The sequence below is a fragment of the Condylura cristata genome, unplaced genomic scaffold (genome assembly GCF_000260355.1).
Source record: "Condylura cristata isolate star-nosed mole 26May11 unplaced genomic scaffold, ConCri1.0 scaffold00002, whole genome shotgun sequence".
NCBI lineage: Eukaryota > Metazoa > Chordata > Mammalia > Eulipotyphla > Talpidae > Condylura > Condylura cristata.
The window spans coordinates 42,479,691-42,503,247 of record NW_004567103.1 but is presented as its reverse complement, the minus strand read 5'-3'; the positions used below and the strand labels follow the sequence as shown (position 1 = coordinate 42,503,247).

Genomic DNA, 23,557 nt, shown 5'->3' with positions numbered 1-23,557 from the left:
ATATAAGAATGTTTTATATTATTTTTAATATTTATCAGATGTTATCAGATAAATTATTGGCTTATTTGTCTAGCAACATTCACTTGTTATCACAAAAAAAAAAAAGTAAGTTTGAGTACAAACCTTAAATATCTTCCCTCAGGATTATGAAATAAATCAGAAGGAAAAAGGCAAATACAGGGTAATTTCATTCATATATGAAAACAAAGAAAGAAAATAGGAACAAGTAAAACTAAACCAAAATAAACTTTAGAAATCTGACTATAGAAATAAAGGTACCAGAGAGGATGGCTACAGGATAGGGAACAAGAGAGAGGAGGCCCAATGGGCTGTGGTGGAGGACCTTGGGAGCCTAGTGGTAGGTATGGTGTGTGAACATAGATCTGAAGAAGTGTAACCCTATACCTCTGAATTGTTATAAACCAGTTACCTCAATAAAAAAAAAATACAATAAAAGTCACTCCTCTTTATAAATTTTCAACTTGACTAAACATGCCAAATTGAATTTTGAAAGCATATAAGCCAACTTAACTTTTACTGGAATATTTTCCTTCCACAAACTTAAAATGAAAAGGGCCATAAAGAAATCTAGATACATAAAACAACAGATTTCAGTTTTAAGCCCTTTGCATATTAGTAACTTTAAAAATAATGCATCTTCATATTCATGCTGTTATGGATAACAGTAACTAATACAAACAACAAGGGCAATCATTGTAGGAATACTGGTCATTCTCACACAGCTTGGCAAATTATCAAGTACCTGCTGGTTATTAATTTTCAAACATATGGAAGCCCTGTTGTAATACACATTAAATTGAATCACTTCCATAAATATGGCATAATGAAAAACTGAATTATTAATCTTCTCTATAAGAAATCACTTAACTCATTCAGAATATTTCTGGCAATATAAATCTTTTATGCTGTTTTTTCTTAATCTTCAATAAATTGTTGTATTTTCATGATCACAACATTTAGGCCATTGTGCCTCCATAACCCTAACCCTTTATGTACAATTACATTTTTATTATCTTCTAGAAATTACTAGTTAGATAACTATATATGTAATGTATGCATCCCTCCCCACCCCAAAAAAGTTCTTTCATTAGATAACTAATCTAGTAACTTTATTTTTAAAATCCTGGGTATCTCAAATCAATCAAATTAGTGAAAATTATGTCATTTTAAAACAATTTAATTTTCCTCAACTTCAAAAAACATGTCAGATTTAAAAGTATTTTTAATAACTATTTTATTTATTCATTTAAAATTTTTTTTAAGATTTATATTTACTTATGCATAAAAGAACTAGGTACAGGCCAGAACTGCAGGAGGGAGTGGTGGAAAAAGGATTAATCAGAGACAGAGTAGAGAACAGATCAGGCAGATAGAAACACTCTTGCAGGAAGCAGTGGGAGAAACAGAGGTCCTGCCATGCCATGTGGGTCACATTCTTGGCCAGGGATCAAACTCATGCTGCAGTGGCTGTGGATAGCTTCATAGCACTGTGCTTTAACCTCTGTGCCACCAGGGAAGGCCCTCAGTAACTATTTTTAAAGTTATGATTTGTATATGTAGTCAGCTTTCTTTATTTATAAATTAAGTTCTTTTTTAAGAAAGACAAAAATCTACTGTAATAACATTTAGAATGCTGATCTATTTTCTTACATAAATGTCCTGAATACGTGATATCACCTACTTAATAGCCTCAAAAATCACTGAAAGTTACATATTAGTAATTAGTCATGAAATACAAAAGTAATCTAAATTAGATTAAATGACCTAAGGTAATTTACTATCATATTCAGGAATTGACATGGAAATTTACATGAAATAATGTTACCTGCTGAAGCAGTAGACTTCCATGTCTATATCATACTCCAAAAGAAAACAGCAGGTTAATATAATCTATTGTAATCCAAAATGATATCTTTCCTTAGAACTCTACCATTCTGAAAAATGAGAATTCTCAAGCATGTAGATAGTAGTAACTATGCTAAAATATCTGTTAAGATATATTATGGTTCCATAGCTTAAAAAATGAAAAATCTACCAACCCATGTTAGCAAGAGTAGTATTGCATATCACTACACAGGAATGTTCTTCTTGAAATAATTGTCATGTTCAAAAATATATGTAGAGGGTTTAGCAAAACATAAACATATTCTAAAAGGATCCTCTTCCATCTCCATTTTATATAAATCTAGAGCAATTCTAAAGCTGAATATAAAGACATACTATATTGTTGACTACAGAATACTACAAAGTTTTATTGCCATTTAAACAAAGAAGCCATAACAGTTAAATGAGCTCAAGAAATAGGTTTCTGTATCACAAGGTGCCAGCTGTAAAGAGTTATGGCTAATTGAATATGGAACTCCTGCTTAATCAGATAACTGCTCTGCTATTTCCAAATGAAATGCCATTTCCATACTGTCTGAAAATGGCCCGTTTTATTGGTAACCAGAGGAAACAATATAAACTGTAAATAACATTAAGTGCTCTGTTTACCCATTCCAGGCACTGAAGTAGCAGGGGATCCAAGACGTCTTGGTAACACATTTGACGATAAGGCTGGAGCAACAGTCCTTTCTGGAGGTCCACCAGGGGCTGAAGAGTCCTTTGGTGATCCAGGAGATATTGGACCTTGAGGAGGAGGTCCCTGACTAGGGCTTGCTGGTGTTGGAGAAAGGTTTCTTTGAGCTGCAGTTCGCTGACGAATCTCTGGAAGTAATAAAAAGCCTATATTAGATTTAATATCCAATATACCATATTAACCAATACAAAATAACTCACATTTAATAAAGCTTTATGTCACCATAGGCATTGGTAGGATTAAACCTGCTTGTAACAAGGAATCTATAAAATGTAATTTTGAAAACTAACTATACCACAGTACTCTTTTAAATGTGTAATTCAACTGTATACACAATAAATCTTGCTCTAAGTCAATCTATGATTTTTCAGAATTAAAATAATCATCCAATTGTATGTCATGTCCTTTATAGCAATTCTTCCTAATTTATGATAAAGAAAGCTTATCAGAATTTGTAGTGAAAACTCAAAACTGAATTTTTTTTCAAGATAAAAAAACTGGTATCTAGGAACTGAATGAATAAGTATATCTTGGTCCTTTCAGCAGAAGCCACCATCTTCCAGTAATCACCAAAATGACCAGCACAAAGGGAAAGTAGAGAGGCATTAGCTACATCTTCTATAGGCCTTTTAGAAAATATGGAGTTGTTCCTTAATCACATATGTACATCTACAAGTAGACATCAAGAGAACAGGCACTCTTCAAATAAAAATGCCCTACAAAGATTACCACAACAAAACTGGAAGTGTCTAAATGTTGACCAGCATGCAGTTAGCATTGTTATAAACAAAGGGAAAATTGTTGCTAAAAGAATTAGTTCATATTAAGCATAGCATCACTTTAAGAGCCAGGCTAGTTTCCTAAAACCTGTATGGGGGTGGGGAGGAGAGGGAGGGGGGGAGATCATCAGAAAAATAAGGAAGTCAAGAGTAAGGTAAACTTGAGTTCAACTGTAACACCAGCTGACCCCAACCAGAGAAGCACCCTTTGTGAGAACCAATGGAAAGGAGTAGCTGCTAGAATCCATTCTCTATTAATTCAAGATATGATTGATATGGAGGTCAGGGGAAGACCTCAAGGCTATAAAAATGTTCCTCTTAATAGAATAGAAGTGTGGTGTCCCCTCTTTGAAACAGCAAATATTTAAGCAACCTTTTAAAAAATATACTCTAGAATTATTAAATAATTTATTGGGTAATTAATCTAGGTAGTCGGAGACATGCTGAAAAGAAAAAAGTGTTCTTTATTATTAGATGCCAATAAATTCAGTAAAGGAAAACTTCCACTCTACAAAAACAATGTATCATCAAAAATAAGTCTTATCTTTTAGTTGTAGAGGATCACACATTCTATTTCCTGTCTCTTGGCAATTTTAGTCAATCTCATATTTTCAATAAATACCACCTATACCTCCTAATGATTTTTAATTTGTGTCTATAACCTCAACCTTTTCTCTGAGTTTCATACAAAATAATCAACTATCTATGAACTACACCAATTGGATGTAATTCCCACTAAACATATCTAAAACCAAATTCCTTACCTTCTACACACTTACCATACCAATTCTTATTTTCCTTATCTTGCTTAAAACACTTTATCTCTAACCAGTTACTCAAGTCAAAAACCCATTGAGTCTGCCTCCAGTCACCCACTTCCCAAGTCTAATGGTCATCAAATCCTGTCAAAATACACTTAAATCTAAATTATCTTAAATCTTTTCCCTTTTCAACTCCTTGCCATACCTTTAAATAATACAAGCATTAATTTCATTCCTATATCCTCAAACTTGCTCTCTCCAATCCAGTCTACATGTCACAAAAAAAGTATTCTTTCTAAAATGCAAGCTTGATCTAAAATGCTCCAGAGTAGCTTTCCATATTGTCCATAACATAAAGTTCCAAATTCCAGTATTGTATACAAAGTCCTTCATAATCATCCTTTCTCACATTAAATCCTACCTCCCATTTTCAGGCCTATGGTAATATTTACAGTCCCCTCAAGCTACCAACTTGTTTTCTTCTAATCTTTGCAAGTAAAAGGGACCCAAAAATTCCTTTCCCAACCCTGTTTTCATGTGATCCATGCCTATATTTTTTATGATCCTTAGTATATTTTAAACAAGAGCTGAGAGCCATGAATTGTTTGTTTGTGGCCCCAAGAAGTAACAACGAAAATGGTAAAATGAGCTTTAAAAAGGTCTATGTAGTGAATTTACTTTCATCCTGTACTTCAATAATATCCAACTGTTGATTACTCAACTTATATAGTTTAGTAGGGAGAATGGTCTCCCAAATACATCCACGTTCTTATCTCCAGAACCTGGAATATTAAGTTATGTTACATGCAAAGGGCATCAAGGTTGTAGGTGAAATTGAGAGTATTAGTCAGCTGAATTTCTGTTGCCCAGTGTATTAAGAATCTGTCTTGAAGCTATCTTCAAGAAGAAAATTTTCTAATAAAATTCATTATTTGTCACCCTTTCCTTAAGTTTACTTCTTTGTTGGTCTGCATTTTAAATTTTGGGGCCTCCCTGGTGACACAAGTGGTTAAAGTACAGCACTATACTATCCGCAGCAACTGCAGCAAAATCCCCTACCAGGGAGGTGACCCACATGGCACAGCAGACCTCTCCTATCTCGCCTGCTGCTCTCCTCAGCTGCGTAATATGGATCGATCTGCCTGTTTTGCTCCCTACCTTCTGGTGAATCTTCCCACCTCCACTCCCTACCCCCAGCACTGCTGGCCTGCACCCCAACTCTTGTATACATAAATAAGCACATCTTTAAAAAAAAAATAGATTTTGCTAGATAGTTCCTTAACTCACCATTCACTTTTTATGAACTTGATGACTTGTTTTAACACCAGTTTGTATTCTACTTCAACTGCACAACTCACAATTTGCCAAGATACAACTTTGTAAATCACTATTATGACATTTAAACAAAACTCATGAATACTAAAAAAAGTTTACACTGATTTTCCTTAAGTCAACACATTTATTAAGAAACCACCATAAACAAAGCAAGAGTGATTCAGAGTTAGCAAGTAAAGGATTATGTAACACATTAATGTAGAGGAAAATGCCATAAAAAAGGAACCAGCAGTTTAAGAAGGGGGAGATTAAACTCAACAATAGGATGGAAGAAAGGGCTATGGTAATTAAGGTATTTTAATGGAACAATAAAAATATCTTTGTTACTTGTACTGAGTTACAAAGTTACAGTTTTTTGTTTGTTTGTTTGTTTTTTAAGAGTTATTTATTTATGTATACAGAACTGGGTACAGGCCAGAGGTGTAGAGGTGGTGAGAGGATTCACCAGAGACAGAGTGGGGAGCAGGACAGGCCGAATGACAAAGTACACTGCTGAGAGGAACAGCGGGCGGGTCAGGAGAGATTTGCTGCGCCATGTGGGTCACCTCCGGGGTAGGGATCGAACTCATACTGAAGTGGCTTTAGCTTCTTAGTACAGTGCTTTAACCCACTGTGCCACCAGGAAAGGCCCCAAAGTGGCAGTTTTAATGAAGGAGTCCAAACTTCTTTGATTCACCTACCATGAAATAGGAAAAGGTGTGATGTCCATGCTTCCTTCCTTGAGTCTGTACTCTGTTACTACAAGACGAAGAGAATATAGCTGTGCAAAATCTACTTACTATCTCTTGCACTGTTTGCTCTTAGAACCCAACCACCACACCACATAGGAATAAGTCCAAGTAACCCTATTATTGAGGGTCATGTGGAGAGGATCAAACAGCCAGCACCAACTTTCAAACTATGTGATAAACCATGTTGGTAGTAGGTCCTCTGGTCCCAATCAGGTATCTTCAACAACATTGTGAGGCAAAGATAGCTATTCCTGACAAATTACAAATGCATGAACTAAACAAATGAATGTTGTTTTCAATCACACAATTTGGGAGGTAGAAAAGTGGGGGCTGTTACACAATAAATAACAAGTGTAACAGTGACACTTATAACCCCTCAAAAGTGAATGTACTGTTTCATTTGTTATCAAGATCAAAGTACTTAATGACTTCTATTTTAATCTTCCACATACACCATGAAACAGAAGTGAGTAAACTCTTAAAACCATCTTAAATAAGAAGTTCTAATCCATTTGCTACAGCCATTAGAGTTTTCTGCAGTACTTACTGATTTCCAATCTAGTTGTGGTAGGATACAACTGACTTGTTAGGCACAAAGATAAAAGAGAATGTGTAGCTGTTTCCTTCTAAAACAAATACAGGACAGGTAAAGATTTTTAACTAACAGACAGCATCCTCCAAAAATTCTGTCAGTCTCTGACTACCCTAGTCATTCATTCACTCCTTTGTCATACTCTAGTCCTAAAATTTGGCAGTAAGGTGCACCCCTCTCGAGTTCAAGAATCTCACTTTCAACCCAGTTATTTTTCTACCTTACTTCCTCCTCCATTATCTTTCAACTCCAAGGATATATGTAATCCATTAATTATCAAAGGAATCAGCAATATTTTATAGAGTTAAGGCTAAATATTTTACGCTTTGTGGATCACATAAAGTTTCCTGCTGCATATTCTACTTTGCTATTTTTTAGAACACTTGGAAAGTGAAAAACTGACCCTAGATAATAGGGTCAAGATAATAGTAGCTCTTGCATTATTTGCAAGCTGTAGTTTACAGACCCTTATATACTATCAACACCTTTAGACTGTCCCATCATGTTCCTCTCATACCCTTATTTTCCTGGTGAACTCAGAGTCTATAATACATTGTTGTAATTTCTCCCTTGGATACAAACTTCATCTCTCTGTCCTTTTATCATTTTATCTATTAAGCAAAACCCTAACCCTGGTTAAAAACAACCCTCTGCCTAACCCAGGCCTGTACCCATGCAACTAAAAACATAACTGGAAAACATACATATAACCATGCTTTAAATTCATGACCACTAAGTAGACTTTAGTGTCCTATGTAATTCCTACATTTTCCTAGCCCATTCACTCTCTCTCTCCTAAAGAATTATTTTATATCTTCTCTTCAGGCCATAATTTCTTTCCTATTATCTTATTAAGAAAATATATACAACCAGAACACAATTCCCTATCTTTTGCTTGTATCTGCCCATGTTTTCTTCCTTCCCTTTTGCTATTACAAACAGTACACACTTCTAAAGCATAAAGTATGTACAGATGTTTATTTATAAGACTATACACATGAAACTTGTATACTGTCATAAACCAATGCTACTGGAGAGAAAAAAAAAAGCTAATTCCACCTGTCCACTACATCCAAGCCCTTCTTACAGTCTCATGCAGTTTTCTATAAATTCTTCCCTTTATTCCACCCTTTATACCATGTATTCTGGGCTATTCCCAGAAGCACAGAAGATGCTATCATTACTTTCATGCAGTATATTCACCCACACACAAAATGCTTTTCCCACTAGCTTTTTCCTAGTTCCTTTTACTGAAAAGAATAGTCTCCACATCATTGTCAATAACTTCTATTTGAATCATATTTTCTTAAGCACACCTAATCAGGTTTTTGCTGTACTACTCCCTTAAAACTATTCAAGGAGCACCAAGAATGCACAATTTTAAGATCAGTGATTGATTTTCAATCCTCATCTTCGCACCAGTATTTGTCAGAGATGATCACTACCTAGAAATACTCTCTTTACCATGTAAGGACTCTACAATTCCTTGGGGTTCCTATCTCACTGTCCCCATCTCAGTTTCTTTCTGTTCTTCTTCAATAGTCTTAACATCTTTATGTCAGAACCCAGAAAAAGAAACTGAGCAGTGATTAGTGAGGTAGGAAACCCAGGAGAAGGAGGTGTCTGCAACAAGTAACTGGGAAGATGGATTATCATTTACAAAGATGGTAGAAATGCAGAGGTCAAGGTGAGGTAGTGAAGAACAGGCTTTGATTTGGAACATGTATGCTTATGATATTAAACAGATCCAATAGAGGCCTTTAGTTCTCTTCTTTCTCTATATTTATGTCCTTTGTAATCTCATACAGTCTCACAGTTTTAATACCATCCATATACTGATGACACTCAAATTTATATCTCGAACCCACAAAGTTCTGCTCTCCAGACTCGTTCTCAAAATATGATTGTTAAAATCTCCACTGGATGACTAATATCACAAGTATGCATATCCAAAATCAAAGGTGTTCTTCACCTCACCTTGAACTCCTTCCAAAAATTGTTCCTTTTACAGTTTTAACTTCTCAGTAAATGGCAATTTCATCTTCCCAGCTACTCAAGCCACTCAAGTTAGGTCATGTCTGATTCCTCCCTCCCTCTCTGACCCCACATCCAATCTATCAGGAATTTTTTGGGTTTTACCTTCAAAACATATTCAGAATCTAACTGCTCCTGAAACTACCTCCAATCTTACTAATCCCAGGCCCAAGCCACCACCAATGTTTTCCTAGACCACTACAATAGCTTTCAAAGTGGCCTCCCTACCTCCACCTCTGCTCCCTCTACAGCCTCTTTTCACATACCCCTAATTCTCTTGCTCCAAACAGTGATGTCAATTTTCTAAAATTATCCCCAAAATGGAAAGACAGGTGCCACAACCAGAGAGGCCTAAGAAGACCAAATACAATGCATTATGGATGCGGTCTTGGAATACAAAGAGATAAAAATCAAAGGAAATTTGAATAAGCGAATAGACTTCAAGTTAGTAATACTGAATCAATATTGGTTCAAAATTGGAACCAAAAGTACTGTTTTTAATTTAAGATGCTAATAAGGGGGAAAACTTGGCACAAGTATATATGGGAACCCTCTGTACTGACTTTGCAGTTTTCTGTAAATATATAACTTTCAAAAGAAAAGTCATTACAAAAGGAGTGGCTGTCAGGTTAGCTGGGTTAATTGTCCAGTAAACATGACACTCCTTTTAGTGCTAAACCTGAGCAAATTGAATACTATCCTCAAAATGTATAAATAAACCAGCATAATACACATCAATAAAAACTAAATAATAAAGATATAGACTACAGATGAATCAAAAGTTCCAGTTCAGTTATCATATAAGACAACTAGTAAAACAGGATAGCACAATTAGATTCCTCTTGAAAAGGACATCTATCCAAGGGTCATAATTGTACTTACAAAGATTCGTTAGTTCAGAAAAGGTAGAAAAAAAGGAATGAGTGGGAGGATAAAAAGAAAAGAGAAGGTAAAAGGAGGGGAGAAAAGGTAAGAGAACAATTGTTCAAGCAAAAAAAAATAAGATGACCTTAAATTCACAGAAACAGAACATAAAATTACTTATACAAATGTTAGAAACTTAGGAGATTTGATAGGATTAAATAATGAAATTAAATTATAAGTCTCAAAAAGTAGAATAAAGTTGCAATATATTTTGGAATTTTTAAAAGAAGGGAAAAGTTACAAACAGCAATTAATTTCTACAGATCTAGAGGAGATAGAAATTCTATGTCCACAAGAAATAATTTCAAAGAAAAAAATAGGATATAAGAAGTAGGCCATAAGCTTCTCATGGTCAAAAAATCCTTACTATGCTCATTTCTCATTCTCCATAGTGTCAGCATATAAAAGTTATTTAATACATTACTTAAATGAACAATTCATTTGTATAACAATTAAATAATTTTCCTGAAAAGAATATAGAAAAGCAGTGCCACAGGAAACCAAAGCAGAAGGACCAGCAACAGGTATTCTATAACAACCCTATGATATCAGAAGGAAAATACTCATTTGGATTTCAAAAGTTACTAAATAAAGATAAGTTTAGATTGTTGAAATAACTTATGTTAGCTAAACACTAATAAATACTCCCCAATGTCAGTAAAGGGATCATACTACATGTTCGTTTTGGGCTGATAGAAAAGAACAGACTTTTTCAAACAGCAAAATATCATTTTAAAATATATCTACAACTTCTTAAAAAGCACTCATGAAAAGTTAGTACCAGTTATACATGATGTTGTGAAAATTATAGAAACCTGACCACTAGGCCAGAAAACTGAAAAATTGAAACTGATTATATGAGAGTGGAAATTTCACTGATGTGTATACCTAATTTATTATAAACATAAGTAAAATTTTACTTTTATCAAAAAGCCAGCTAATATCTCTATAAGATATTTCCCATCAGCCCTGTCAATTAGAAAACCTAAAATTATTATAGTTTATTTAGTGCCATGGTCTTTATAGAATTTTATAACAGAATAAACTTCTAAAAGTTCTAAATGTCATTCCCTTGACCTGACAGAAAAGTCAATGTAAACTCAAAAAAATCTTGAAATGCTGGTCTTAGGAATACTCTATATAATCATTTCAAATAAGACTTTTTAATGGACCTCCCTGGTGGTACAAGGGGTTACATCTCAGCACTTAAGCTAACTCTGCACAAATTCGATTCCCTGGCAGGGAGTTGACTCACATGGCTCAGCAGACCTCTACTGTCTTGTCCACTGTTCCCCTTAGCAGTGTATTTCAGTGAATCTACCTGTTTTTCTTCCCACTCTGTCTCTGGTGAATATTCTCACTCCCTACACAACTGGCCTGTATTCCACTTCTACAAAAAATAAAATTTTTTTAAGAGACTTTTTAAATTTTGCATAATATTTAACATTATAGTGCTGGTTTCCACAGATCATATGACAATCCAACCTCAAAATAAAGAACTACTTTTACCTACCAGTAATTCCATTTTTTCTCATTCCTAAACTTTCTCTTCCTAAATAAAGTGTTACTTTAGAACCTCAAAATTTTGTGTTAAACTCCTCAAAAATAAACGATATAGATGTAATAATTTCCATAATAATAGAAGGAGGAAAGCCTTACAAAATGTTAGTAAACTTAATTTTCAAAACCAATTATTATTGAATCAGATATTCAACAACTTATCAACATATTCCTGTCAAAATCAAAATGAAATAAACTTATTATTATATGAGTCATCTCAAATTACCAAATTTAAATTAACATAAAAGCATTCTACATAAGCTTTTACACACCTCTATCACACTTTTGAACTCACTTGAATAAATATGGATCTTTCCAACAGCAGCAGCAGTTTCTACAAAGTTATTTACCTTGTCCAGGTCTTGCAGTTACAGCTGCTCCAGCAGATGGTGGCTCAATCTCCTGTCAATTACAATAATGTTATTACAGTGACCTATTAAATGTGTAATTTATATAAAATAATAGTGATATCACAGCCTTACCTTTGCTTTCTTTGAATCTGGATCAAACCTTTCCAGAATTAATTTAGCCGTCTTGTAAGTTTCTTTTTCCATGACTTCTTCAAGCTGAAAAAAAAAAATTCCATAAATTGTCACATTTTAAAACATACTCTACTTATTTTTATAAGTCCTACATAAAAGTGCTCATGTACAAGGCTTAAAATAAACAGTATATAATATATCCAGATAGCATGAAAGACTTCCTACATTCAAATAATTAAAATCCAAATTTTAAAATGGCTTCTAACCTCTAATATGTTACTTGTACTTAACAGCTTTACTGCAAGGAAATACCAAATATTGCTAATTGTTTACATATAATGAGGAGAATAATTACATGCACCAACTTCAATAATGGAATGTGCAAAAATCTATCAGCCGTCATTATTGGAAGTTATTAGACATGACAAGCAAATGACAGGCAATTCCTTAGATTTATTTCCTCATAGCATTTAGTGCTATTAATTTAAAGAAGGTCGTTAGCCAAGAGCTTTACAAAATAAAATCTTTGTGCCAATTAACTGCTGTCAGCATTGATTTTAGATTATTTATTAGCAGAAGCAATTAGCTTACTGCAAATGCAGTGAAAATTCACTAACTGGGAGAACGGCCATGGAATTTGTTCAAATGACTTTAATAGCTAATGCTTCCCCCTTTTTACTTAGGTTCAAGCAACTTTAAAGTAAAAAATACTAAACAGTAAGAATTTAACTAAAAATTTTATTGAGCTCTATGATCATTTTAGGGACTGTAATTAAAATACTTCCTTATTATAGCATTGTATTTACAATGTACTCAAATCACTTTATGGCTTAATACATTGGTTTAATTTAAAAAGTAATCACTAGTAAAGTATCAGTTTAGCAGTTATAGCCCAATATCAGAAGTTTAACTTTAGTACAAGACAGTCATAGTTACGACAAATAGCTAATGTGTATAACAACATGCTTTTGTAAAAACTGGAAAGGGAAATTTTCCTTTTCAATAACCACTGATAGCCATGTAAGATTCATTGCATACTTATTTATTTCAAAGGACATCTATTTTTAAGTGTAATAAAAGCACATTACCAATTTAGAAAAAGTTTAAAATATGCTACCACAATATTTAATAGATTCCTCATAAAATACTCAATATTTAATTAAAATACTTAAATGAATGATTTACTTGGTTTAGTGAAACAAAAATGTTCTACTATTTCAGAAGTATGATAAATTCTCCAAACAAGTAATTTTTCTGATTTAAAGGAAATTTTTATAACATCTCTTTAATGAGGGTGGCACGTGTATAGAAAGAGGTCATGATAAAATATATGCCAAGCCAAAATAATCTATACAAAATATCAAAAGTTGGTACACTTTTTTATATTTTAGAAAAGTGTTAGAGCAAAAGATCTTCAGTAATGATGGAAATGATTTATACCTACATGATACAGTAGCTACTAAGCAGTGTTGCCGGTGCCACTGAGGAACTAAACTGGTTTATTTCATGGAGCTAGTGACTATTTTGTATAGCACACTTCTAAACTAAAGCTAAGAAGATTACATGAAAACTGTGATCTTTAAAACAACATGAAACTCAAAACCAAAATGTCACTTGTTCAAATGACCCCAAACTTTTGGCACATCATCCGATGTTGATGTGTTTAAAAAAAAAAAAAATCACTTTTAAAACTCCATTCTTCTTTTGAATTTACTTTTAGCAAAAAGGTACTTAAAACAAACAGTTTAATGAACATGCTAATCAACAGAACATTTTAAATGAATAACTTGTTTTAAATAGAAATTCTTATCAGTGGAAAGAAGATAAACTTGACACTCTGAAGTCAGAAAAGACTTGAGTTTCAAAGCCCATCTTCATTCTTAATTAGCAAAAAAGGAAAGGCCTTAAGCAAATCTGTTATTCTCAGTTTCTTCTTTTCTAAAATAGATATATAAAATTGTCTGTATAACACTATTGTACAATTTAATTATGTATAGTATGCAGGACAGTACACAACAGTACCTAGTAAAATAATTTCCAATGATACCTGTTATTCAGAATGGCATTGAAACAGTGTTTCCAAATATCCAACATAGTCATCCCAGATTTAGAAACGAGAAATTGGATTATCAGAGTTCTCTAAATTATAAATTACCCTGCATGTTTCATAAATGTTTATATTATTTTAAATAATAATGAATGATATAACAAAGAGTGTATCATTTTTCTACGATATAGTTATGCTAAACATTTCAGGGTGTTTCTTAACTGAAAAAAGAAAAGAAACACATAGTTGTTATTATAAACATTATCTTGACAAGATTATGTTTTCTTAAGATACATAATTATTATTATTAAAAATTACTTCTACCTACTACAGATAGTTCAGCACAGACATTAGAAGCAAACACAAATACAACACAAATGTCCTAATTTTTAATTTTGAAGAAATTAAAAACTTGGACAAATGCTTAAATACAAATACTTCTACATTTCTACAAATACTAAATATTTAAATTATCAGTTTAGAAATAAAATTTTAAAACATTAATTGCCACAAGTAATATTTTTATCTTTGTTTCATGACAACTTTTTTAGATGTAGAAAAATTGCTTTCATTTTGCATTGACTTTGGTCAAATTTTTAAGACTGTCCTCAAAAAGCATCTACAACTTAAAGTCTTATGATACTCAAAACTTCTAATAAAACTTCCCCTAGATATTTGAGAAAAGAATTATAACCTAGAAAAACTGTTCAAAAAAGTAATAAATCTGCATGAAGTTACTTAAAGAGATCCTTTTAACTCATATTTTCATGGAACTTCGTTTTGCTGTTTGGATGGATGTTCACAAATGAAGAGGTTTGTCTATTGAACAGTGACTTTTTATAAAAACCACAAAATATGTGACTAAATACATAGACTCATACTTGGGAGTTTTCTAGATAAGACTAATGCTTAACTTTAATAAGTTAATATTTACACTAAGTTCTTAGATTTAAAACATTAACATTTAAAGATTTAAAACAATGTTATTTTTCTTTCTAGATAATTAATTTTTTAATCTATTGTTAATTCATGTTCATTGCTACAAATTACACTTCTACAAATTACAAATCTTTTCAGATTAAAGAAATGTATCTCTGTGAAAACCACCTTAGTAAAATAGCAAGTGCTAAGTACATCTTATCTTACATTAACTTTTACTAATGAAAGAGAATTAAGAGTTGGACAGTTTTACAGTGAAGTTATTTTTTCTGTATGACTTCAACAATAAAACACAATTTTATAAAGCTATAAATTTAAACTTTGAACTTAAAAATGAATGAACAAAATTCGTTTTGATTACAGTTAGCTTTTGCTCAAAGTTTTGTTCTTTATTTTTCCTTTCACTACTAAGTGATTCATTCACTAAGTCACCCTCAGCACTGACTGTTTTAGACAACTGTAAAGCTACTCAAACAAAGCGGTTCTGTTAAGGACTTGGGCAATAATGTCTGAAGAACTAGTTCCTAGAAGAAACAGTATTACAAATAACAACAATCAAATCAATGCAAATTGTGTTTCCTATTAATAAAGTGAGTCAGAGCAGCCAATGTACTTTCTTTAGTCATACTGTAAGAGAAATGCCATTTGAAATTTTGTTGTAATATAATTATTGAACCCAGAAATGTATTTCCCAATCATCAGGGCAGGGCTAAAAAGAACATCTATTATGTTGTGATTCCTTCAAAGGGAATCAAAGAGAAATAGCTTGGTTTGCCCTTTAACAAAATTTCCCCAAGACTACCCTGTTACTCTACTGAGTTTTTTCCTCAATCCTGTGTTCTCCAAGGTTCTGTTTTCTGATGATTTGACGCCACTGACATTGGATTGGTTTCTTATCATTTACCTTTTTTTAATTTTCTTCTGAATTTTATTTATTATTTTTTCTATTTTCATCCTCCTTGTCTTCTCAGCTTTACTATTTCTCCATTTTGGACAAGTATGGCTTGGCTATGAGCACCACTACCAGCTCTTCTTTTTATCACATCAACACACCAAACCTGCCATATCACAACGTCTATATTAACAGAACAATCAGTATTTCCTCACCTTGAATTTCTGGCTGCTCCATAATGTACATAATGCCAGAAATATAGTAAGATACAATAGGAGTATTTCAGTTTCAATTTAGGACTACCAAGAATATCAGTGCAATTTTGATAAATAGCTCACAGAATATTGAAGCAGCATCCTACAGACAAAAAAAAATAAGGAATTCTTTCTAAATTAAAATTTCCTCTACTTTTCAGGTAACCGAAAGCCTCAAAAATTTTCTTTCAAGACAGTATCTCTTATTACCAATTTACAGAATAATTCTTTACATTAACCTTACCCTTCATAATTTTTAATAGTTTCACACTTAATTGTATTGTGAGACTACAATATATTGCTCATTTGACTCTGATTAAATTCTATTAAATAAGTTTTCACAACATGAGGTTGCTATCAATTAATAAAAATGTTCACACTTCAAAAATAATTATATGAAAGAAGATATGTAAATTCAAGTCAAACATCAAGTTCAATTCACTTACTAGAGCTATTTTGTATCAACTTCTAAATATCTAGGGGCCTTCATCTCTTATTCAATCCTTTTTCCAACATAGGTAAAAGTGTATTTAATTAGCCCCAGAATATAGACCCATATAATCAAAGCTACTGACACAAAATTTCAAAAAACATAAAAGAGCATTTCCTCTTTCCTCCCCTTTTTTCAGCCTTTCCATATGTAATTTTTTATCTTTTCATGGCCCTAATAATAAAATTGGACACCCAACTTTTTATTCCCCCTCAATTTAGTCCTCTAATATAATTTATTTACTTCAGCTTCCAACCGACATAGATTCTAAGAATTGCAAATGTCCATCTAGTTACTCTTTGCTGTCAATCATTATTAAATAGCAAAATATTCATATTTTAGCTTCACCACTAAGATGCTACCTAAAAGCATACTGGGTCCTTGGAGAATCATTACTTATAACATATAAACATTAATTATTCAGTTTTTAATTTATTAGTCTTATATAAATTAACTTTAAATAAAAGTTAACTTACTATTTTTTTCTTCTGGGATTTTAAATCATCCAATGCTTCATCTGAAAAACAAGATTTAAATCAAAGCTAAATCAGTTATTTAGATGCTTAGACATAAGAAAAAAAATCATGCCAATTATATACATTAATCAACTGCAAGAAAACTTTCTCATTTTAGGGTTTCTCTAAATTTTACTAATGGACACAAAAATTACCTTTACCCATACATACTTCATATTTTGCCTTAACTATATACCACAAATCAAGTATGAAAAAAATGTACACTTAACATAAAATGAAGCACTTTTCCAAATTTAAAACCATGTTTTTATGTTTTCAGAAATAAGGCTATTATTTTTCCTTCCTTTCAACATCCCATATGTTAATTTATAAAGTTAGTACCAATTTTCTTTTCATACTTTGGAAATAAATATGTTCTCATTATAAGGAAAGAGATTCAGAATTTATTTTGTTAAATAATTAAAAGTTCAAGATAATGAACACTAATAAAGAAGAATTTTTGAAATTCTTAGTTGTATACCTGAGAAAGTTGGAAAGGAAAGAAATACTAATTAATTTTCAAAATTAAGCATTTCTAAGATTTGTCTGTTTATTTAGCTTGACATAGTGGAAACTTCAAAAGATATCATTTACAAATGCCAATTTGACTACTTCATTTTAAAGCTTTATTTATACATATAAGAACTGGTGTACAGGCCAGAAATGAGTGGGGTTGAGAGGATTCACCAGACAGAGTGGGAAGCAGAAGCATTGGATCTACTGAAATGCACTGCTGAGGGGAAGCAGCAGGCCAGACAAGAGAGGTCTGCTGAGATATATGGGTTACTCCCTGGCTGGCTGCTGAAGTGGCTGTGGATAGCTTAATTGTGCTGCGACTTAACCCTTGTGCCACCAGGGAGGCCCCCCATTGACTACTTTATAAACTTACTTTAGGTTTCTAGTTTTTCTCTGAAAATACTATTATAAACACACACCGACTGGAAGAGTCATAATTTCATTTAAATATTTAATCAAATAGAATTTAAAGCAACATTTTTAATGTCTAACCAAATTTATTAATAAAATTATTGCCTCTTCATTGAACTTTAGGGGAACCAGACATCTGGATGCCCAAAGTATATTATTTATGTAAAAATCCAAGTAAATAAACTTATAAAAAGATGAGTTTTTGAAAACATATTACATTAAATAGGCTTTAATATGCTAACAGACTTTTTACTTAGAGGAAGAAATGTGCTCATATATTTAAGAGAATATTCTCTTTAGCTAGATTAAACCAAGACAAATATCTTGGTAGCTACCCTTTTAGTCCAAAGGTTAGCAAATTTCCGTGTAAAAGTCCAAACAATAAATATTTTCAGTTTTACAGGTCAAAAGGCAAAATAAAGCTACATTTAGAGGAAAAGAGAAAAATTTCTGCAAACATTTTATTAACACAAATTCATACATAACGGAGTTTAATTTATGTGTAGAACAGGTGTACGCTTTTGGTGAAGGATGTAACATTTCAGTTAAGGTTCAAAGTTAGTGTTTCCCATCACTGTGAATATTAATGCACAATTTTGTTATTGTTAGTCTGTAATGAGACCTTATGCATTTATATTTGAAAATATCTTTTCATATCTAAATATACTACTAAATATTGAAGTTAATCTGTGATAATATTATTTTGAGCATATTTAATGTTTACAGGTATTTATAGAATTCCTAAGATTCTTCTGATATTTACCTTTTCTCACGTGACAATCATTGCAAATTAATTCTAAATAAATTCTAAATAAATTCTAAATAAAAATTGGTTTTAAAATTTTTAGGCCAGAGTTTCAGGGAGTGAGAGGATTCACCAGAGACAGAGTGGAAAGCAGAACAGACCAAACCACTGTAAAACACTGCTGAGGGGAGCAGCAGGTAGAACAGGGGAAGTCTGCAGCTTAGCTTGATAGTTAACCCCTGTACCACAAGGTAGACCCTAGGAACCCTAAAATTCTTTTTTAAAAAAGCCCTTTGCACAAAAACCACATTCTACTGTGCCTATTTGTAAGTTAAAATTGCATACATTTGATTTTCTTAGAGAAAGGTTTCCAAGGATTCTTAAGTTTCTCGTGTCTTTTACTGTTTTATCAGTTCAATATAGTCAGAAAACATATTAATTTCAAACTTCTTCAAATCTTCGAGCAATTATACTGTATTCCTAACTATTACTGAAAACAATACCATAGATTTAATACTTCCTCAGTCTGGTAAAAAGTATCTGTTTTTCAAAATCACAGCAAACCATAGTTAATGGTAAAAATTAAAAATTTTCAAATTGAAGTCAGGAACTAAACAAGGATACAAACATTTCAATTCAATATTGTGCTAGCAATTAACCCATTAAATAAGTCAGAAAAAATATAAGAATAAGGTTTAAAAAAGAAGAATCAGTACCATCTGCACAAATTTGAATTTTATTTTTTACATATAGTATCATATATTTCTACAAAAGCAAATATTTCTGTTCCCATTTTATGAATTAGAAAACTGAGGTTCAGAGAACTTTCAGTTATTTTGTAGAGGGAAAAGACAGCCAAAATAGTTAAGCAAATGAAACAAGGAGAATAGAAGAAAGTGAATTTAGAGAAAAGGGCATAAGTGAGTAAAATTTCAGATTTTGTGCTGTTTTCGGTGGTATGTTTCAGAGAGTTTAAGAACACAAAATATGCTTTATACTTCCAAAATAGGCCTAGAAAACTACTGCAGAAATGCAAGCAAGAGATGGTGACCTGAATTAGAACTATAGCTGTAGTAAAGGTTACAAGTGTTAAGATTCAAGATAATTTGAGGCAATGATAAGAATTCAAAGAATTCAAAAGAATTCAAAGAAATGGCTGATAGATTAAGGGGGAAATGGAGTTAGGTGATTGTATTGAGGCAGAATTACATGCCAATAAGGACAGTCCAACAAAAACAGATCTTGTCAGAGAAAATAATCACAGGCACAAGTAAAGTTGTTGAAATAGCAAGAGTATCTAGAATGCAAGGCATGAATGTGTAGATTACCATAGATGAGATCAAGGTCAATCTTCCTGTAGAACATGATAGATGACAACACACTGACTCTCAGTGTTTGGTGATGGGGTTAGCTCTCATGCATTACATCCACTTTTTCCAAAAAGTGAGACTATCAGATGAAATTGGCCAGATAGGTGTTGTGGAGTTTTATTTATGACTTTTGAATTTTTATTTTGTTGGTTGGTTTTATTTTGGTTAGATTTCTATTTTTGGTAGGGAGGCAGTTATTAATGATTTGAGGATAAATACATTCTTAAAGAATGTTCTTAACAGAAAAATGTAAACTTACCAAGGAACCATAAGAGGTCAGGATAGCTACTGTAAGAGCCCATTTGATATTTGCAGTCATAGATAAGTATAATGAGTATACTGTATGATTTTCCTCTAAAAAATTAGCTAATCTGTTTCCAGCATAAAATAAGCATATTTTTTTTAACTAACATAGGGTTTGGTGAATCATAAATTTTTCAAGTCATTGTATAAGAAGGGATGGCTTGCCAGATAAGTAGGGACAGAAAGAGAAGCAAGAGTCAGGAGTGTCTGCAGGAGGACATTTGTTTAGACCACAGAACCTCAACTGGATAGAAGAAAAGCAAAGTCATAATGGAGTAGGACAGTTTGAAGGTCATATATCTGTGTAAACCTTATTTGGATCCTGAATCAAACAAAATTATTTTTTAAATAAATGACACCACCTAGGAGTAACTAGCAATTTAATGGTTTCATAGTTTTAGTACTTTATGATATTAAGAATTTCTTCTTAGGCATAAGAATAGTATGGTGTTTATTTTTTCTTAAAGATTTATTTAGGCATGCAAGAGCTGGGTGTTGGCCAGAGGTACAGAGGGATGAGAGGATTCACCAGAGACAGAGAGGGGAGCAGAACAATAGGACTGACTTAAATAAACTGCTGAGGAGAGCCTTGAGTAAGACAGTAGGAGAGTCTTGTTACCAGGTAAGACTGGGAGAGGTCTGCTGTGGCATGTGGGTCAGCCCTCTGGCTGCAGGGACTGCCAATAGCTTGATAGGGCTGAGACTTAAACCCTTGTGTAACTAGGAATTAAGGCCCTTATGTTTATATATATTTTTAAAGACTGTTATAGGAAGACATAGCAGGATATACTTCAAAATAATACAGGAGGAGGAGTGGGTGTGAGTAAAACTAAATAATAATCATTTGTTGGTAATTTTATGTTTTTGGTAAGTATACTAAGGTTCATTATATTATTCAATCTACTTTTGTGTATGTCAACATTTTTCCGTAGTGATTGTTAAAACAAGAAAAGAAGTCACAGAGTTCATTTAAAATAGAAATGCTGGCCCTCCTTGTGGTGGCACAACTGGTTAATGCACAGCACTATGAAGCAAATCCAGCCATTACAGCACAAGTTCAATTCCCAGCCAGCCAGGGAAGTGAGCCACATGGCATGGCAGACCTCTCCTGAACCACCTACTGCTCCCCTCAGTAATTGTATTTCAGTCAATCTGCCTGTTCTGCTCCCCATTCTGTCTCTGTTGAATCATCTCATCCCCCACACCTCTGGCCTATACCCCAGTAATTGTATGCATAAATAAATAAATCTTTTTTAAAAAATGGAAATGTATACACCTTTGGTTAATTATAATTCACAGTTTAAAGGCCTCAAAATCTTTAAAATCTGTACATATACAGAACAAAGACAGGAGATCTTATCAGAATTCTCACATTTCAATAAAAACAAGTCAAGGGATTTGAAGTTTAAAAAGACAGTGCAAATAATAAAACTAACTAGTGCAAATAATACAACTAACCAAAAGACGTATAACTATACTGTATTCATTAGTAACATAAATTTTAAGGTTAAATATAGCATCTCTTGATTAAAAAATGCATTATTGTTTTATACTTAAAATATCTAAATAAACATGATGAAAAGAACACAAAAATAGAACTTGATCATTCAACCTTTAAGTTTCACAGTAAACAACCAGATAATTTCAATACACCATTTCACAAACTGCCATTCAATTACAGACCAATAAATTGTAAGATGGGCTTTTTAAATGTATTTATAAAAAAATTAAAAATCAAACTTACTATTTCTTTCTGTTCTCTTGGAAAAGATGAAAATAAGCACTGTTCTTATGCTCCAGATGCTACAGAAGAAGCAAAATTCAGAAACAAAAAACATAATTAGGATAGTTGACTTAGAAATTATATTAAAATGAAAACAAATACACATTTCCAATTAGAGTTAGGTACACTGTTTTCCTTTTATTTTTAAAAATCAAAAGTCTTTGAGAAAACATCAGAAGCCTACCTGTGCTTTGAAAGAAGTGCTCTCAATCTAAAACTCATAGGTCTTCTCAGAGTTGCCCTGAATTGCAAAACTGCCACTGTATGTATCAGTGCATTTCTCTGGAGAGACTACAGCAACCGTCACATGCAAAAGGATCTAGGAATTACCACCACCACCCACAAAAGATTAAGAAAAATATTATAGAATCCTTCTTACTAAGAAAGCATCAACTACAAAATTTGCCCACTCCTATGCATTAAGGGAAAAGCATGTTTTACAAATCCTGAAATTGAATAAATATAAGTAGCTGCTCCTTCCCTATTAAACATTGGAAGGATTTCTCTACTGTATAGAAAATATCTGGAGAGAAATACTAAATCTTCCTTCAAATAAACACTTAAGTAAATTTAGTTAATACTTCCTTCCTAAGATTTTGAGGAAAATTCTGTTAAGTCTTATGTTAGTAACATACCAAATGCTATTAAATGAATTAAAAGAAAATGACCCCAATCACAAACTTGTCAAGGTCATCTCTTAAATTTAACGGGAAACAGAAAAAACTCCTTTCTTCATAGAACACAACAAAAGTAAACGTGTAAATATTATTCAACTTTTTTTTTTTAAAGAAATACATTGTATTGCCTATAAGTATGAAAATCAGTACTTCTCTCTGAAATATATCACGGCTGTTCTTGGGAGTGGCCAGCAAGTTAGCCACCAGTGAACCCTGTCTCCTGCTCTTCATCTCTTTGTTAGTCCTCTCCCACCAATGCTGCTATGTGTGACCATTAGTGTGCGGCAGAAGTGATAATAGTGTCACTTCAGGATTAGGTTATGAAAGACTGCAGCGTGCACTGTATGTGAACCTCTTCTTTCCCTGTTATCTTTCTCTCCCTTGGATTATTTGCCCTGAGAGAAGTCATTTGCTAGAACAAATAACTTTAATAATGGAAACTTTATAGAGAAGCACAGAGGTCTCTGGCAGTCAGAGAGGACCTGAAGCTTACCAACAACTGCATGCGAGGCTTAGAAGTACACTTTCCTACCTTAATTAAGCCTTGAGATGACTGTAACCTTAATCAAGAGCTTATTTGCAACTTCTGTATGAATAAAAGCTCTTAAGCCAGATCATCCAACTAAGTTACTCCTATATTTCTGCCCCTCAGGAATTGCATGACATAATAAACGTTTGCTTTAAAGCTACTGAATTCTGGGACAATTTGTTACACAGTAATATATACTTTTTTATAGTATAAGAATTTATTTTTATGATATGAAAACAAAAAATAACTAGCACTGGATTCTTATGTGATACTTGGACAGCTACCCAAA

General features: G+C 32.7%; 1 protein-coding gene across 1 annotated transcript in view; it reads right to left on the bottom strand.

Moving 5' to 3' along the window:
- KIAA1715 (KIAA1715 ortholog) overlaps positions 1-23,557 on the bottom strand; it is a 56,441-nt gene that overhangs the window by 12,104 nt on the left and 20,780 nt on the right. The window contains exons 4-8 of the mRNA XM_012725462.1: positions 22,024-22,082; positions 16,896-16,936; positions 11,798-11,881; positions 11,666-11,717; positions 2,515-2,727 (exon numbers count right to left, since the gene is read on the bottom strand). Of these exons, the coding sequence (XP_012580916.1) occupies positions 2,515-2,727; positions 11,666-11,717; positions 11,798-11,881; positions 16,896-16,936; positions 22,024-22,082 (449 nt within the window). The remainder of the gene's footprint in view (positions 1-2,514; positions 2,728-11,665; positions 11,718-11,797; positions 11,882-16,895; positions 16,937-22,023; positions 22,083-23,557) is intronic.